The 20,513-nt window shown below is 38.6% G+C and overlaps 1 protein-coding gene across 1 annotated transcript in view; it reads left to right on the top strand.

Annotated features, from left to right (window-relative positions):
- LOC124355453 (CWF19-like protein 1) overlaps positions 1-20,513 on the top strand; it is a 47,447-nt gene that overhangs the window by 22,053 nt on the left and 4,881 nt on the right. The window contains exons 8-9 of the mRNA XM_046806598.1: positions 581-696; positions 2,544-2,688. Coding sequence (XP_046662554.1) covers positions 581-696; positions 2,544-2,688 — 261 coding nt within the window. The remainder of the gene's footprint in view (positions 1-580; positions 697-2,543; positions 2,689-20,513) is intronic.

Below are 20,513 nucleotides of genomic sequence, written 5' to 3'. Positions count from 1 at the left end.
GAATATTCTCTCTATTGAAAAGAGCTGTAATGGAACATAAATACACCAAACCAACAGGTGCATCGCCAATGAATACTATACTGGTAGCTAAAAATAAAATGTATCCAATGCTGTTATTATTAATCAGGTTATTGTAGATTTAATTAATTTGCTATGTGCCTTAGAGGATGTACATTAGTAATCATCCAATGTTTATGTTCTTAGTTTCACTCATTTTTCTATGTTTTGCATTATTTAAGGTACTTATTAGTAATTACCACACACCAATAGTCACTTCAATCAACGGTGGGTATTTAGTTCCTGGATTTATCATTGCCAATCTTGCCACAACAACATAAAAGATGTTTGATTATTAGATGAGATTATTACTGTTTAATTACTTAAAATTAAATTACTGTTAAAGTACACCTAAACTTTATGTGGTGAGCAGACAAGGGCAACTGATTTCCGGAATTGAGATGTGGTGTATTGATTGGGTTGGCACCCAGATGCTGTCCACCTAGGTATAGAACATTTTGAAATTCCCAAACTTTAAGAATTGGATAGAAGTGTAATACATACTTTTGTGGCAATGTTTCAGGTGTACTTGGCCCTAGCAAAGGGAGGTCTTGTGGACGGTCACGTGTTAATTTTACCAGTAACACACCACCAGGCTGCTGCTCACCTGCCAGACTCGGTCACTGCAGAGATTCAAAAGTATCCTTCTTTATTCAAGTGTCACTTTAAATTATCTGTGAAAATCCTGAAGTTCATTTATCAGCCCTGTATAAAGTGTAGCTCTTTAGTACACACTATAGTTTTGGATGGGCTTCACAAATTTAAACTTTCAAGTATTGTAGAGTTTGTAATTTTGTCAAGGTAAAACAACACGCAGTCAATCGATATTACTTAATTCAAATATATAAATTACATATGCTTGAATGGCGTCAAATTATAATATACTAGTCTGAATATTTAAAATTAGACTCAACTAAAATACTGGTATACATAATAAAATGTCAGTGTTATTTTTTTACATTTTTCAAAACTGTACAAAGATTTAATAATAAGATATTCTTTTAACATGTTAGTAAATGTTTTAAAACAAATTTAATTTTAATATTGCATTTGGTAAAAGTTATAATATTTAATTCAAGGGTATGTTGCACTTTTGTTAAAAAATGTTTTACGATTGCTAATCTGAAATTTGTCTATATATCTGGTATTATATTCATAACGAAGTTATCTTGGCAAGATTCTTACATTTTTTCTCGTTTAAAACTATTTTATGAATATATAAACTGTATAACATCATTATACTTAATGATTCTTAGAATGGTCATCAAATTTTAGTTTAAGCGTTGTTCTGACCGCAACTATTTGAAGGTGCAATATTTTGTTTCAGTTAAATTTGATAGAGCTCCTTCTACTTGGATACCATAAGCTAAATGTGCATGAATGATGTAAAATATAGTTATTTTATTGTATCTATATTGCAAAACAGGGCAAATATAGTTTAATTTCAAAATTACCAGAACTAATGTTTAAACACAATTATAATCTAATTGTACCAGAAAATACCAAACTGGATCTGTTATCATGGGATTGTATTTTTTATTGATTATTTTCGTACCAAATTTTATTGCTCGTGTGAGTCACATAATTTTTTTCCAAGGAAAAGAAACGATAGTCCTAGAAAGGATCTTTTCGTCTCCCTTACTTATATTTGTGTCCTCAGAATCTGAGACTTTTACAGAAGCCGATCAGATTTGAGGGTTCCTGTTCTCTGATGTCCTTGGGGCTGAAGAGATATGCCCCTAGGAATCTTTTTTGAATTGTAGATAAGGCATAACAGTTTAGTCATATGTGCTCCGCTGACTCCTCCGCTTCTCCGCAGAGTCTGCATTCATCAGTCTGGCTAAGGCCCACCTTCATAAGGTTTTTTCTAAGGGGGCCATGTCCTGTCGGCATACCTATTATCATTCTTGTATCTTCCTTACTTTGATCTGGAGAGATGCCCACCCTTTAGCATAAGAAGAGATAAACATTTTTGCTTGTCTTAGTCCTGTGGCCCTACTCCAATTAAAGTATCTTATCCTCTTTTCCCAATCTTTTACAAGAGCTTTGTTCTAGGAGAAAGCTATTCCTTAACTCGGCTCTGGCTCCACCATAAAGGACTCCGCTCCCTTTTATGCGAGACCCTATGTACCAAGTTTGAAGTCTTTCTTTCTATCATAGATATTTCACAGACAGATGGACCAACAAACAATGACATGAATTTAAAAAGGACCTGTTGTGTTCTTAATTTTAGGTAGTATTTTAAAGGCATATAAACAACACTAATTATATTATGCTCAAGGATAGAAGGGTTATTGTAATTTTTGCTTCTGTAGTTATATGTTGTTCTGTTATTTTTTAGTCATGAGATAACTATTCCTCATAAATCTTTAAAAAAGTTTCCAAATCACAATAATTGTTTTAATTACTTCTTGGATTTTATATGTATGATTGCTTTTGTTAACTCAAAATATACTTGATTCTTTTGTTCCTTAATACAAAACCAGATTCCAAGATGCTCTAAGGAAATGCTACGCCAAAGATGGTAAAGTACCTGTGTTCTTCGAGCGGAACTATAAGACTTCACACTTACAAATTCAAGTAATACCAGTCTCTAAAAGTGTCAGTCCCAAACTGAAAATGGTGTTTGAGGTAAGTATAAAAGGATGGTGTTGAATTATAAGGATTTTGATCAATAGAAACATTAATTCAAAGATAAAAGTTTGGTTAAAAATGTAACTACCTATGATGAGTATTATTTATATTTTTATAATTTTCTGTGTGGATGATTTAAAATTCTACTGTGGAATTTATGATCACACTACTTCAGCTAAGTTATGGTACTTATTTGTTAACATATGAAACACCTTTCTTGAACCAAGATTCAAAGCCAACTCCATAGGATGATAAGCAAAGGCTTTAGCAACCTACGTGTAAGAAGGGGCAAAAATATTAAGCCATTTTATAAATTAATATAGCTTCACATTAGACTATAAACATTTCTGTGGGTTTATTATTTCTTACAATATATAGTAGATCTCAAGTAATGAAAAAGATAATAAAAACAAATGAAAACATGTACGATTTGAAGATGACATTATTTAAATGCTGTTAATTTAATGCCATACATTCTTCAAGTCTCTCAATAAAGCTGTCCAACACTTTCCTCAAAATGTCAGTTAATATTGAATCGACCATATTGCTGATAGCAACCTTCAAGTTTTCTAGTGTGTGTGAAGTTAATTTACTACAAATTTGATTTAAGGGGATCTGATGGCTCTATACTGTGATTGTTAATTTGTGTAAGTTTAGGTATCTTTATATATTAAAGTCACCTTAAGCTCCCCAAAATTTCAAGAAAATTGCAAAGGTATCTAGTCGTTACTGAGGGAAAGGTACATGATGAGTAAAAATAAAAAATTTGGGAAATGTTGAATTGTCTAGGCCTTTCCTGCTCCATACTCATTTCCCAACCATCTTTTGACTAAAATAAAACTTTGCCTGCATTTTTTTATCTTTTTCAATTCTTTGTCAATATTTTTGAAGCACTAAATTAGTTCACTCCCAAAACAAGACATAACTTTGCTAAGACATTACATCTGTTCATGTTTTCCTGATTAAAACAAGCTAAAGCCTCATACACACCTAGCTATGTTCTTTCTGGAATGTGAGACCAGATCACTTGGGCAACTCACTTGGATTCTGTGTGCCGCCGTATAAAAATTTCTTCAGAAGGTCTGAAGAGACTGTCTTTGAAACAAGGATTTATTTCAGACATACTCTAGCCAAGTGTATGAAGATGTCCATCATGATCATAACTTTCATAATTTTGTTTTGCTTTCTGGAATTTGCACCAGTTACTGGCTCTTTATGTGTAAAGAAATTGTTGTAAAATGAATCTGAAACAATTAACAAATTTGAGCACTTGGGGGTTATTGTACTCTTCTTAAGATACCTCCAAATAGAAAAGTAACAAAACAGGGATCAAGTGTAGATAAGTGTCTTGTTTATTGCCTTAAGACTTCCACAAGTATTGACAATGTCTATTTGCCGCCAGATGGCCAAGTCAAAAGTACGTGTAACAATGTAGTATATTCTAGAAACTGAATAAAATAAAAATGAAACAGAGGTTCAACAGTAGAATTTATAACAACATTATATAAGCTTAGTGGTTTGAGACAGTTTTTCTAGTTTTTTTTTTAGTAGGCTGCATTAAAACTAGTCAAAATAAGGCATTAACAATTGTAAAAGGCAACAAAATTGTAACAAAGTGTTTACAATTTTACAAATGTTCCCAATAAATATAAAAATCAACAATAGGTATAAAATTCTACAATATAAAATTTAACAATCATTATACAAATACAACTACATTTTATAAAAAATCTACAACCAATTAGAAAAATAGATTATTTGTAGTGAGAAATTCCTCAACTGAATAAAATGGAGATGTTAACAACCAATGGTGAAATTTGTGTTTAAATTTTTTTTTAAGGGCATTTAAAATGAGATGCTCTAATATATCTAGGAGTAACCATTTACAGGGTACTCCTAGACCGGATCTCTCAATCCTAAATGAAGAGTTCATCTTTGAAGGATCATTTACAGAAATCAAATCTCTGAATTGTTTAATTGTGGCAATATACAGAACACCAGGCTACTCAATGACTAACCTCTTTATACATAAATTAAAACTTTTAAGGCAGATACTTGAAAAGGACTCAAAAACAAAATTTGTAGCTATTGCTTCAGACTTTAATATTAATTTGTTACAAAATGATAAATTTTCAGAATCATTTCAGGATTTAGCAAAACAATTTGGATATAAGATAAATAATAGAGAACCAACTCGAATAACTGATACAACAATGAGTTGTATAGATAACATATTAACCAGTTTAAAATGGGGCAGTAGACAATAGACAATAGACAATATTCTTTATTAACATATTCTTCAAGAACAGTTTTGCGTCAAATATAACATGTGGAATAAATTCATAAAAATGTACATTGTCAAGTGATTAAACATGATTTGAATCAAGAACAAAAAACTCATCAAGAGAATAAAATGGATGTTTTTTTAGCCAGTTGCCAAGCCGTTGTCTCAGGTGCTGGTCATCTGTCCCCTTCACTGCTGCTGGAAGATGGTTCCAAAGCTTGGATCCCATGTAGCTTGGCTTCTCTTCATATTTGGTCAGGCGCGGTGTACAGGGAGGCAGTAGTTTGTTGCATGTCGGGTGTTGTATGTGTGCAGTTGTGATCCAGTCTTGAGTGGATTCAGAGTCTTTGTTCTAGCATATGTTATGGTCTCAAGTATGTACAAATTCACTATAGTTAGGATTTTGAGCTCCTTGAACTTTTCCCTACATGATTCTCTGGGTGATAGATCACAAAGTGCCCTTATAGCTCTCTTTTGTTGAATAAGTACACGTTGCACATTTGTCTTGGATGAGTTTCCCCAGACCAATAGCCCATATCGAAGATGCGTCTCAAAAAGAGAGTAGTAGGCTATTTTGGCAGTGTTGAGATCACTAATGGTCTTAATTCTTCTTATTACGTAGATTCCTGTGCTTAATTTCCTACAGAGGTTATCCACATGAGGTGTCCAATTTAGATGTTCATCGAGTGTGATGCCAAGGTAGGTGGTGCTGTCAGTAGTTTCCAGGTCTGGCAGTCTTGTCACTGTTTGTTTTTTGTTTCCAAAAATTAATTGTTTTGTCTTTGATTGGTTTACAAACTAAGCTGTTCTGTTTACAATAGTTAATTGCTGTGTTTAAAGCTGTGGTGGCAGTGGTTGCTATAATATTTGGATTTTTATTACCTAGCAGTAACACCGTGTCATCAGCATACATAAGTGGTGTACAATGGCTTTGTACACATGAAGAGAAGTCATTCGTGAATAAAATGAACAAGACTGGTCCCAGTACAGAACCTTGTGGCACACCTCTTGTTGTAGTCTGGGTTTTTGATTTCACAGACTGAATTGTTCCTTTATCCATGTGTTTAATCTCTACTATTTGTTTTCTGTTGAGAAGGTAGCTCTCAAACCAGTCAGCTGCTTTCCCCTCAATACCCAGGTTCTTAAGCTTTCCCAGAAGTTGATTATGGTCCAGACAGTCGAAGGCTTTAGAGTAGTCAAGGAGTATTGCCATAGGAATGTTGTCAGATTCTAAGTGGTCAATAATAGTTTCGACTAAGTCAACTATAGCTGTAGATGTTGACTTTCCTGCCATAAAACCATGCTGTTTGTTGTTTAACAGGTTATGTTGATACAAATGTTGTAATAATCTGGCTAGGACAAGTTTCTCTATCACCTTAGAAAATGTGCTGATAAGGGAGATGGGCCTGTAGTTGTTTGCATCAGTTACATCACCTTTCTTAAATTTTGGGTAGACTTTTGCTACTTTTAGTAGTTCTGGAAATTTTCCTTGGGCAAAAGACTTATTAGCAATGTCAGTTAGTGGTAGCTGGATTTGTTCTTTGCAAGCTTTTACGATTTTTGCTGATATTCCATCCACCCCTGCAGACGGTTTTGCTTTGAATGTGTTAATTACACTGATTACTTCCTGTTCTGTAGTTGGGTGCAAGAAAAGGCTTGGTATGTTGTGATGTTGGTTTTGGGGAACTGGGAAAGTAGTGTTGATCTGACCATTTTGTTTTAAAGTGTTATCTGCAATCATGACAAAGTGATCGTTTAGATGGTTCGCAACGGCAGCTGGTTCATTTACTTCCCGTCCTTCTATATGCAAAGTTGTTGGTAGCATTTTTCTTTCTCCCATCTTCCTTTCATTATTAATGATTTTCCAAAGTGTTTTTGGTTTGTCATTTGATAGGGCAATACTCTTTGCTACTTCTAGTCGTTTAACAGTTCTTAGTTTCAGATCATATGCTTTCTTTTTTGCCATTGCATCGTTCTTGTCCTCTTCTCGTCCTGTCAGGTTGTATTTGTCAAATGCCTCAAGGAAAATGTTCTTCAGTTGAACTGTCTCTCTGTCTGCAGAAACTTTTTGCTTTGTTCTTTTCCTTTTTGACTTGGTGACAGGGCAGGTTATGTCCAAAGCATTTGTCAGAATCTTGCAAAAATTTTCATATGATTCATCTACAGAGACTGACTCGAGAACTATTTTCCAGTCTTGTAGGTCTAGCAGACTCCCCATGTTCATGATGTTTCTCGAACTGAGTATTCTATTTTCTGAAGTCAAGGACTGATCTTTGTGTTTCATTATGTTTCTAATTGTACATAGTTGGGCAGTGTGGTCTGATATTGCTGTATTAATGATCGTCACATTTAAGTATTCATGGTCCAGGTTTGTACAGACACAATCTATGGAGGTCTTTGATGTAGGCGTGATTCTAGTAGGAGGAAGAGACAGTCGTGTCATGTTATGACTTAAGAGAATTTCCGACAGGTGTTTTTGGTCAGGTCCACTTTTTATAATGTCAATATTAATATCTCCCATTATTAGCACCGGGTATTTTGATGTCGGTATTTTGTTTAATATCTCCGACATCATTGTGACGGCCCATTAAGTAAGCCCCTGACCATTTGACACTGTGAGGTCAATATTATTATTGACCAGTGAAGTACTACAGTATTTATATTGTAGTATTACCAACCAACGATTCTGCATTGTTCCTAACAGTCAAATGTAAGTGCTATTACTTACAAAATATCTACCGTCACCTAAATTATTAAAAGGAAATAAGGAACAGTGATTATTATATATTTATTTAGTAAGATATCAGTCCAAGTAATAGTTGCTCGGAATATTCTAGTTGATCTCAACTGAGTTGTTAAGCGGAAGTAGCCCGATACCCGTGGCAGCTTTAGCTGCAGCTGGCTGAGGAATTTGCTGATTCTGCTGACTCCAGCCTGTGTCTGGCCAAGTTGTGTCGTTTCTAGACTCTGTTACGCCCAAGTAAATCGTTTGGGAGCAGCACCGTACGGAGTCTAGTCCGCCATTTTAACAAAAATTTGTAGCGAAAAAGTACGTGCGTGGGGTGAGTTGATCGCCGGTACTCGCACGTAACGCGTCGCTCCGTGTTTGCCCTTCCCTCTAAAATCTTAAATTCGTAACCTACTGTTTCGCTGATGAGTGATTAATATATTTTAAAATTACAGTTTAGGGAATGTGAATAGTATTGTAATAATTATTAATGTGAAAGGTTAAATTAAAATCAGATTTTTGCGGCCAACAGTTTTCTGATTATCTAATTCCCAAGTCCCGTCTCGTCCGTTACAAGTGGTGTCAGGTGTGAAGGTGCGGTTCAAAAGTCCGTGATTGAATTGTTTCCACGTTTCTGCGAGTCCTACGGAGCTGAGAAACCCTGTGGAGATGGGACTGCGGATCATCAGCGATTCCAGTAAGTAAAAATAATCTATTACGCTTAACCTAAGCTAGCAATAATAATCAGCTAGCAGATTAATTAATAGTTCTTCTATTCAAAATTTATTTTGTATATTTTTAGAGGAAGGGCACAGATATTAATCAATTAGTTGAAATTTGAAAATAATCTGGTAATATATTATCGATTTAAATTAAAGCATATTTGGAAGACGTATTTAAATTTAATAGTGATGCATTGATCTAGGCATCAGTTCAGGCTATCATAAAGGCAGTGAAGCCTAACAGTCCACGTTAACTGCTACTTATTCTTAGTTAACAGTATTCTAATTATAACTTAACCTGTTTAACATACAATAGAAGCTTTTAAACTAACCTAGTATTAGTATAAACTAATATTAGAATAACCATACCTAGTGTGTTAAAGTGCGTTGGAAGCCGTCTGGGCGTCATTGAAAATGGCTGATAATTAATTATAATTGATTGATTGAATTTAATGTCAAATTAAAATAAATAGAATAATAATAACTTGAGACATCGACTCTGAAAAATATAGAGTCGCATTGTGGCTAATTTTCCATGTCAGGTCAAAAGACGCCAGCGCATTTGACATACTATAAAAATTAACTAATTATTGATTATTTATTATTATTATTGATTGATAGTATGAACTTACAACATAAGTAGTAGAATCAAAGCAAAATTAGAATTGAACGGTTACCGATTCAATAAGTGATAACTAGCTATTCTATGATAATTTCGGGATTTAATTCGATATTTTGAGCTAAGGACTTAGTCGAAATTTTTGGACTTTACTGATTACGGTAGGGTGCCTATGGCGGTGTGAGGAATAGCTTAGTGACTAATTCAATATTAAAACTTGTTATTGACTAAAAAGTTTATTCATAAATCAGGAACTAAATTTATCGACTTTTAAATTAAAAATATTAAACGCTACGTGGACTTAGGCGTATAACTGTGATGATTAGTTAGACATTTGAAGAGATATTGCGTGAGGGTATGATTTAATGACGAGTAATTAAAAAAAAAATTAATTGATTAATTGAACGTGACAATTTTTGAAATTATTTGAAGAGTTGAGTTAGTGTATGGAATTTTCATTTCCCCTTTGGAATTTAGTATTGGCATACACTATGAACGCGTATCTCTTGAAAAAGGAAGAGAATCAATATGAATTGAAAATCCGAGGACAGCCTACTTCCGGTACGGCTGAGGATTTAAGAAAACGGCTGACGAAGTGTGTTAAGGCAGGTACGCCTATTGATCAGGCTGTCTTAGCTTCCTTAAATGTAGATGAGGAACTGGAGGCCTGTGAAGATAAATATAAGTCATTGGCTGCCTCCGCGAATGAATATGAGGGGGACTATACAGACACTGAAGGTCAGCGTCTTCAAGCCAGGATGTGGCATAACTATTTAAGGGCGGGACGTATACCAATAGGCGCATTGGGTGACAAAAGTATCGCAAAACGTCATGAGGTGTTAATGGATAAGACCAAAGAACTGTGTGACGCGGCCGAAGCCAAGAAAGACGCGGCAAACGCCGAAGCTGAAAATTCAGCAGCCGAGCAGACCCCGCGGCCCAAAAATGCGGATGTGCACTCGCCTCCAGAGGCAACAAGCCACATCACTGTCGGTGCACTTGCTCGACAAATAGATTCAACCATCGCGATCACACCGCAACAAAATTTTAACTTAACGTCATCCGCACATAGTAGAGGAGTGCCTGTGTATAAATGGGGCTTACAATTTGACGGCCAATCACAGAGCGTAGGGGCGTTTCTGCAGAGAGCAGAAGAACTGCGCAGAGCTCGAGGGGTCACCACAACCGAACTGTTTGATTCGGCAGTGGATTTGTTCACGGGACCTGCCCTAACGTGGTATCGATCCACGATAGGCCGTCTCAAGAACTGGGAACAGCTGTGTAGGGATATGGAACTGGTCTTCCAACATCCTGACCATGACATATACCTACAGCAAGAGATATTCAATCGAGTTCAAGCCGAAACGGAACCCATTGACTTATTTATCGCTGCGATGGAGGGGTTGTACAGTCGCCTGTCAACACCCGTAGTGGAAGAAGTAAAGCTTAGGCAAATATTGCATAACTTACATCCCCAGCTGCAAGACCGGCTTGCTCTTTTTGATGTTACCTCTCTTGAACAACTGAGAGTGATGGGTAGAAAGGCAGAAGCGGGACGCTTGAGGTCCGTCACCACGCGTGCGGTAACATCTAACGTGGGTGTACTCGAGCCAGACTTAGCATATCCTCCTCCTCCTCGCGGGCCGACTCGGGGCAATGCCCGTCCCACGCCTGAACGCAAGGTGTTCCAGGCAGCCAATACCTCAGATATTACATGTTTTAATTGTCATATGAAAGGCCACATCTCTCGGGACTGCAGGAATAAAAGAGAGGACCGCTCTAGTCGAATAACGTGCTGGCGTTGCAACAAGGCAGGCCACATACAGAAAGATTGTAGAGTTCGACTAGACTCTAAAAGACCTCATTCGGGAAACGGGAGCGGGGTAAGTGGATCCACCGACACGAAGCCCCGGAATTAAAGGAAGCTGTTTCGCAGCTACCTACTAAGGTGAACCTAAATATGTGTACGACTCGTAAGAACTGCACTACTGAGAAGCAGGTCAGGACCGTCCCCGAGATTCGAGATGTGGTAGATGAACTTGTAGCCATCGGTAAGATAGAAGATGCAGAGGGAAAGGTCCTAATTGACACTGGAGCGCAGGTTTCCCTCGTAAAAAGAGGAGCCTCATCCGCTGAGCTCACCAAACCAGACGTAATTTTGAAAGGTATTTCTGGTAGGACATTGAAAACTTACGGGCGACAAGAGTTGACTTTAAAAATGAAACCGGGCGTTGAAGTGGTAGGAAATTTTGTGGTTGGGAACCTCCCTAAGGGATACCTAGCCGTACTTGGTTGCGATATTTTGGGCAAAGGAAACGGAGAAATAAATGTTGAACATGGTCTACTTCGGTTGTATGGTGGAGACATTTGGTTAAATCGGATAAAGAAAGGGGAGGCCGTGCCGGATCCTAACCGTCCCTCAGCTAGCTGTGCACCTCCAAAACAGCAACGTTATGTGTACTGCTGTAGCGATGTGAAAATTCCGCCCCGGTGTGAAAAGATTATCCAAGTGAAGACTAACCGATGTGCCACCGGTTCCGACGACTTAGAAGGAAAGGACGTTGTGATTGAACCCCCTGACTTTATCATGCACGGTGTTTATCTTGCTCGAACCCTGACAAAGGTAAAAGGAAACCGCTGTTGGGTCAAGACCGTAAACGCAAGTGCTGAGGAGTTAACTCTACCCAAGAACTTGAAGTTAGGAACGCTCGACAGAGATTTCAACCCAGTGGAGGGAGGAAATCCTGTGCGACAAAAACTACTAGTTTTAGCAGACAGTCATGGTCGTGGACTCCAGGAAATACTATCCGAAAGACTACCTAGAAATTTTGATGTAGAAGTCTTTTTCATGCCCAATGGAAAACTAAAACAAGTAACCTCGAAATTTGGTAGTACTATTGATACATTGACCGAGAACGACACGGTGATCTTGATAGGGGGAACAAACGATGTTGACAAGTGTGCGCCTTACCCGTTAACCCTGAAAACAAGCATTTGAAAATTTTCCGATGAAGTGGAAAGCGAGAGTAACTGTTCTGTCGATATTTGACCGCTATGATCAAGACCTCAAATCCGAACTTGGAGATGCCAACGGAATTCTTAAATCCATCATTCAAAATTTAGCTAAAAATAGAGATAAAATTCAACAGGGTAGGATTGAATTTCTAGACCTCAAAGGAAAATTGAGCCATAACATGTACACAAAGCACGGGTTGCATCTGAACCAACAGGGTAAAGTGAAATTGGCCACTGTTGTGCGCGACATAGCACTTCATAGCTACAAAAGGCCACAGGCAAGAGTAGGCATGGTGAGTCGTTCTGACGAGTCCGACTTAGAGGCGTGCTTGGACGAGAAGCTTAGGCATCTGCCAAGTCACGAGCGAGACCTTGTGAAGTCCACTCTCATGGGATTCAAAAATGTTCTTGCTCACAGTGAAGACCAACCTCTGGGTTGTACTTCGGCAGTGACACATGTCATACGAACCGGGAATGCAGCCCCTATTTACAAAAAAGCGTATCGCGTACCATACCATCAGAAGGCCACACTTGACGAATTAGTTAAAGATCAACTAAACAAAGGTATCATTGTTCCTAGTCAGAGCGAGTGGGCATCGCCTGTAGTACTTGTGCCTAAGAAATCTCCCGACGGTACCCCTAAATTAAGGTTTTGTGTCGACTACAGAGGACTTAATGCGGTGACCACCCCTGACGTGTACCCCCTCCCGAACATCACAGAAACACTTGACTCACTTGGCGGGTGCCAGATGTTCACGACGTTAGATCTCCGGTCTGGGTATCACCAGATTCGAGTTGACGAAGATAGCCGACCAAAAACAGCATTCAATGTCCCCGGCGGACATTATGAGTATCAGCGTATGCCATTTGGACTAAACACGGCTCCGGCTACTTTCCAAAGACTAATGGACTCAGTGTTAATGGGCTTGAAAGGTGAGAAATGCCTTGTCTACTTGGATGACATAATTTTGTTTTCCAGGGACTTGCCTTCACACCTGGAAGCCCTTCGTGAAGTGCTATCGAAATTACAAAATGTGAACCTGACAGTACAACTTAGTAAATGTAATTTTGTGGTTAATGAAGTCAGCTATCTTGGTCATGTAATCACTAAGAAAGGTGTTGAACCAGATCCTGGAAAGGTATCGGCTGTAAGGGACTTCCCTGTGCCCACTACGGTGAAGGACGTGCGCTCTTTCCTAGGCTTGGCTGGCTATTATCGGCGTTTTATTGACGGTTTTGCCACCATTGGACGTCCACTATTCGAGTTGACCAAACAGGATAGCGAATTTGTGTGGACACCAGAATGTCAGGAGGCTTTTGAGCTCTTAAAGACAAAACTAATATCTGCTCCTGTGTTGATATACCCTGACTTTACCAAGCCGTTCATATTAGCGACAGACGCGAGTACTGTTGCCTTAGGAGCAGTCCTCTCACAGGAGATGGATGGCCGGGAACACCCCGTAGCGTACTGTTCTAGAACATTATTCCCAGCCGAGAAGAACTACTCGACAACCGAGCGCGAATTACTTAGTCTAGTCTGGAGTACAAAATATTTCAGATGCTACTTGTTGGGGCGTCCTTTCAAAGTAATCACCGATCACTCCGCTCTAAAGTGGATGATGTCGCTGAAGGACCCTAGCAGTAGGCTGATGAGATGGTCGTTGCGACTAGCTGAGTTTGATTTCACGGTAGAACATAAAGCCGGAAAAAAACACACTAACGCGGATGGGCTAAGTCGCGCAGTGCGAGCGGTTAAACAGGAAGTGCTCCCTGTCGTTGACCTTGAGTTAATTAGAACACGTCAACGCGAAGATCCCGTAGTTCAGGGTTTGAGACAAGCCAAGAACTTCCGGATGAGCCCGGAGAAGGTCCTGTACCGTTTGAGCTCGGGTGAAAAGAAAATTGTAGTACCAACTTCCTTAGTCCAGGAGATAATTAGGATCAATCATGATTTGCCCACAGCTGGACACGCCGCAGTGGCAAAAACACTAGACCGGGTGAAACAGAAGTTCTGGTGGAGAGGTATGGAAAGAGACGTTATGAATTACGTCAGGACATGTCGTAGCTGTAACCAACGAACGAATTACGGTAAAGCGAAAGCGCCCCTGGGTGACGTCTTCAACGAACCCCAGGAGCCCTTCGAAGTGATAGCGGCAGATATAGTTGGTCCTCTGCCCATTAGCGAATCCCGCAACGTTTATATTCTCAGTGTTATGGATCACTTTTCCAGATACTGTGAGTTTGTTCCACTGCCAGATCAGACCACCGAAAGTGTTGCTCGAGCACTAGTGCAGAGGGTGATAACCAAGTTTGGCGTGCCAAAGGCCTTAGTTACCGATCAAGGAGCTAACTTTACATCCGGCTTAATTAAAGACTTATGCAAATTTCTGCACGTTCGAAAAATCCAAACTACTGGTTTTCATCCTCAGAGTAATGGCAGACTGGAGCGGGTCCATTCCACTGTGATGAGAATGTTGAGTCATTTTGTTAACCGGAACCAGACCAATTGGGATGAATACTTGCCTTATGTCACCATGGCCTATAACTCCCAATCTCATGAGAGTACTGGGTATTCTCCGTATGAGTTAATCTTTGGTCGGAAAATGGAGGTTCCTATGGAAGCGGATCTGAAGATTACGGATGAGACAGATATATATGACAATCATATCGAAGCACTCCGGGAGAAACTACAGGAAGCTTACAAGGAAACTGCAGTGCTTAAAGCCAGAGCCCGAGGCCGTAATGAAAGTCAGTATAATAAGAAAGCTAAATCAACCGAATTCCGTGAAGGGCAGTTTGTATTATTGCATGTACCCAGTATAGGACGTCATCGTGTAAAGAAATTATCAAAACTATGGAAAGGACCATATCCCATAGTTAGAGTGGTATCACCTCTAAATGTTGTTCTTCGAATACGAAAGCGAGAGGTCGTCGTGCACGTGAACCGTATCAAACCTTATAAGGAACGTCCGCGTCCTTCGACCGCGCAGAAAGAAAAGCAAGACGAGAATAGTTCCAGTGACGAAGAGGTAGATGATAGTGGTCTGCAGAACTTAAACGGAGGTGTAAAGGGTGACGATGAAACCCAAGCCCCGGTAGCAGTAGCCGGGCCTGCAAGTATCGGACGCCCAAAACGGAGTAAGAAAGAACCCGCGAGATGGGGTGACTTTGTTAGACTTTTGAAGAGCTTTGGAATAGTTGGGGAATAGTGCTCGCTACATAGCCTGGGAAATGGTGGATATCGAATTTGATAGTGTCACATGAAATCATAGATGTTCTGTTGTAGGCCTTTTAGGCGTTTTATTGATCCTGGAAGGTGTCCTCTGCTTCCACCAGGGTGTCATATTCGAGAAAGAAGGGGACGTTTTACTTACAGACAGCTACTGGACTGTGGTGCTCCAGTACAACCTGACAGGAGTGGAAGAGGAAAACAGAAATCTAAGTATAATCTTGGTAAAGGTAAGAGGTCAGTATGATGAGTTTTTCCAAAATCTTCTCTCGCAAAACAACAGCTTACATACCATAGTGCATGACCTTGAAACCAGTTTCAGATACGAATATTATGGACTACAAAAGATGGTGACCGACTACGTTGGCAAAACGAGTGACTTGGTCACTCTGCTGCCGCGTACCCAAAAGAAGCGCGGTCTGTTTGATGCCGGTGGTCATGTACTAAAATTCTTGTTTGGAACTGTAATCGATAGCGATTTGGAAGTTATGAATAGTAAGATAGATGAGGCCAATATAAGTAATGACGAAATGTATCACGACACGACAGATCAATTAACTGTCTTAGATAACATGCACTCAGAAATTTTAAACCATTCGAGGGTAATAAATAAAATGATTTACATCTTGAAAGCGTATCACCAAGTGATGCATGACAACATGGCTCAAAACTCCAGAACAGAATCCGTTTTCTCAAGTTTGTTTAATACTCTTTTCCAATACTTAAAATTAAGTTGTGCCTTGTCAGAAATTAAAGATGCCATTAACCTTGCTGTACAAAGAATGAATCAACTTCACCAAGCTGTAGAGGACTTGGCTGCAAATAGGATGACTAGCAACCTATTACCCCCTCATCAGTTCCTAGAGGTCCTGAAATCTGTAAAACAGGTTATACCACCACCTGCAAAATTATTCTTAGACGTTAAGTTAGAAAACCTCCATAGCTTCTATAAATTTGCAATAATCAAATCGTATGCTACGGAAACACAGCTTAGAGTACTCATTAAGCTCCCATTGAAAAATGATAACCAAGTGTATGAAGTTTTCAATGTAATAACTTATCCTGTTTTTGACCCTTCTCTGAAAAGATGGGTGAAGTGGGAAGTAGACGACCAAAAATTAATAGTTAGCAAGGACAGACAAACCTATACCGTTTATTCATCTGACCATTACCGAAGTGAGTGTAGTTTCGGCCCTTTAACAGTGTGTCCTCTGTCGGAAGTATTATTTAATGTACACCAACGACCAAATTGTCCAATTGAACTTTTGCTGAAAGAGAAAATTACGTTGTGCACTAGAAAGTTGATATCCGGCCTGAAATCCCCAGTCCTAATTAGAACTCCAACCCGATGGATCTATACTACCTCGGGTGAAGCCAAAGTAGTATTGAATTGCTTTAGACGGGATGCTGGTCTAAACGTTAGTACAACCATTCTGAAAGGGGTGGGTGAAATTCCGAATCGGGATCGATGTGACCTGATTGCAGACGGGTACAGGATGCCTGCCCGATTCTTCGGCAGCTCCTGGCACTCGAGCGATTTTGGAAAGATAACTTTTCCTGAAATAGATGGGATATATAGTAAAGAAGAAACCGAACTGTTGAATCAGGACGTGAATGATACTTTGAAGGTCCTCCAAGCATTGGATGACCAACTTGGCACTCTAAGCGTAAAGGAGTATTCTTTAGAGAGTACTTTCCAGCACCTCAGAGTCAATCGTTTTAAGCATCGTATAGTTAAGCAGGTCATATTGAGTGGATCTACGATTACTGTGTTATTAATTGTTGTTTTTATCTGTTTGAGATATCGAGTACGAGTTGCCAATCTGCTCCGTGCCAGCCTGAGAGGTAACCGACGACACCCCGAAGCTACCCGGACCGATGCGGAACTCAGAGACCTTGGGAAGTCGATTGTCCCAGATGAGCAGACCGTTAGAGAGAGTAACCACCCAGAACGAGAGTGTGTGCCAGGAGGATCTGGTATTATCGCATAACCGAAATCCAAGCTTGGTGTGTACTAGCCGTTACGTATGTGTCAGACGTATGAGGATCCTACGAACGTAAGTGAATTCTAATATTGTGTTGAGCTCAACCTGAATGAGGAACTTTCGACAGTGTTTCGAGATTGACGTGTCTCCGTGTGAACTTACAAGGGTCGACCCATGGTGCACTTATCATAGGCCTTGAACAGGAAAATCGAATTTTTCTAATATTGGGACCATTTACAGGGGTTTAGTTAGTAAGTAACAAGATTTTGCCATGTTTCGTCATAGTATAAATTTGTAACATTGTAAAAATTTAACGTTGTATTATTAATGTGTAACGAGTAGTCGTAGGGTTTCGTTGGAGGCTGGTAAGGGAGAATTTTTCATAAATTAATATTATGATCAATATCCAATGAGTGATATCTGGTGTCCACAGAAAGGTAAAGCCGGCACCCCCTTCCCCTTATACCCATTCCCATCGCTTCCCAATACTGGACTGTGGATGCCTAAAGAAAATAAATAAATTATTAAATTATTAATACATGATGAGCACACAGCAATTAAGACTGTGGTAAATGCCTTGCTGTGGGATCTCCCGGGCCCCATCAGCAAGACAACTGCTGTACCGTTGCCAGCCCTACCAAGATGTTACGCAAGCACTTTTAATATTATTTTAAACTAGCTCACGAATAATACTCAAACTCCAATAGTATATAGATGATTGTTTAAGGAAACTATAGGTTGTAATTCGTGAATTTTTGCTGTTCAAGTGAGCTAAATAGTACTTGCTGTTTTATTGTGTTGCTATGTTAATCGTATGCATGCCTCTAAATTTAGTTTTCAAAATGCTAGATTAAGAAAATATCAAGTGAACACTGTTTGGCACTGCTAGGTGTATGGCAATGCCAACGACTTTAGGTTCTGTTATAAGGATTCTAGTTGCCTCGTTTTTGGCTATTAATGGCAGTATATATGTCAATTTGTATATTGGTACTTTTTTTAACTTAAAATGTGTATTCTCGTTTTAGTAGTAAGACCTTGTGACTTAACAACTGTTCCAATTTTAAAGGGGTGACTGACCTACGGCGGCCCCGAGTGAAAGCCCATGCGGCCTCACCTATACTGGGCAAGTAGCGGTTAAAATTTCCTAATCGACACACTTAAATACCTTTTTTTTGTAATAATTGGATCTTAGCAATCCACTGTGGTGTGCTCGACCAAAAAAAGGAGTAGGAAACTAAAATTAACGATCTCCTCCTTCTCCATAATCCCACAAATAGTTGTTGTGTCACTAAGGGTTGTTGTTTAAAGCATGTTTGGTTGCCTAGTGTTAGAGTGTCTTTCTTGTTGTGAGCGTATTAATTATAGATGTCACTATTCAACAACCATGTTACTTTAATTATTATGTTAAATTTTATTTCATATTCTGAAACGAAATTTGTTATTGCTGAGTATGTTAGTCGACCTTGAATTTTGAAGTTTATTTTTGAATTAATGAAGCTTTTGTTTTATTGACTTTCTGTGAAGGGAGAGGCACACCCGAGCGACGTATGTTTGCAAGTTTCCATCGATTTTTAGCGAGATATATTAGTACGAATTTAACTTCGAAAGAGAGTCCAGATAAGGACATCCAACATTTTTTTCTTTTTTTTCTATTTCAATACCTAAATACCAGTTGAGATTAGCTGAAACAAATTCCTGAATCAAAAAAAAAGGGACACCTGTAGAACATTGGACTTACTGTTTTATGTTACCTCATGCTGAGGACAGCATGGTCTAAGGGTGAGGGGTGTGTGACGGCCCATTAAGTAAGCCCCTGACCATTTGACACTGTGAGGTCAATATTATTATTGACCAGTGAAGTACTACAGTATTTATATTGTAGTATTACCAACCAACGATTCTGCATTGTTCCTAACAGTCAAATGTAAGTGCTATTACTTACAAAATATCTACCGTCACCTAAATTATTAAAAGGAAATAAGGAACAGTGATTATTATATATTTATTTAGTAAGATATCAGTCCAAGTAATAGTTGCTCGGAATATTCTAGTTGATCTCAACTGAGTTGTTAAGCGGAAGTAGCCCGATACCCGTGGCAGCTTTAGCTGCAGCTGGCTGAGGAATTTGCTGATTCTGCTGACTCCAGCCTGTGTCTGGCCAAGTTGTGTCGTTTCTAGACTCTGTTACGCCCAAGTAAATCGTTTGGGAGCAGCACCGTACGGAGTCTAGTCCGCCATTTTAACAAAAATTTGTAGCGAAAAAGTACGTGCGTGGGGTGAGTTGATCGCCGGTACTCGCACGTAACGCGTCGCTCCGTGTTTGCCCTTCCCTCTAAAATCTTAAATTCGTAACCTACTGTTTCGCTGATGAGTGATTAATATATTTTAAAATTACAGTTTAGGGAATGTGAATAGTATTGTAATAATTATTAATGTGAAAGGTTAAATTAAAATCAGATTTTTGCGGCCAACAGTTTTCTGATTATCTAATTCCCAAGTCCCGTCTCGTCCGTTACATCATCTCAAGGAGTGTTCTCAACACAGATCCTGGCCTCTCAGACCATAATGTACTTATCGTTTCCTTACCATACTCAAACAATTCTCAAAATTATAAAAAAACCAACAAAAAATATCAGAATATATAATGGAGACAATTCATTTTGTTTCTTAATAAACTTAGACCGCGAAATGAATGAATTCCATTTCCTGGATTGTGTAGAAGCAAATTATAAGTGTTTTCTCCATAAATTTATATCTTGTATGAATGAGGCTTTTCCTTTAAAGACTGTTAAAGTAAATAATATGAAAAAAATAAAATGGATTACGGAAGGTATAAAAACGTCTGCTAAGAGAAAAAGAGAGTTACATGTCATAGCCAAAACAAACAAAGATCCAAAATTCCAAAACTATGTTAAGAACTACAAAAAGTGTTTTAAAAAAGTATTAAACAAAGCAAAAATTATAGCAAATGAAAAGTTTATAATCAATGCAAAAAATAAGTCAAAAGCCACTTGGGCCATTGTGAAAAAAGAGCTAGGAGTACAATGTAGCAGGGATGACAAAATCATTTTAAGCATTAATGGCGATGAGATAAGAAACCCCCATGCACTTGCTGAACAGTTTAATGCCCATTTTGCTAACGTTTTTGATACGCTACATATACCAAAAACAGTACAAACACATAACATTAATGCTAGATCAGTAAACAAACTACCGGAATTAGATTTTCTTCATTTTGTA

The sequence above is a fragment of the Homalodisca vitripennis genome, chromosome 2, assembly GCF_021130785.1.
Source record: "Homalodisca vitripennis isolate AUS2020 chromosome 2, UT_GWSS_2.1, whole genome shotgun sequence".
NCBI classification, from domain to species: Eukaryota; Metazoa; Arthropoda; class Insecta; order Hemiptera; family Cicadellidae; genus Homalodisca; species Homalodisca vitripennis.
The sequence above is the reverse complement of the archived record's forward strand: the minus strand, read 5'-3'. Positions and strand labels throughout refer to the sequence as shown.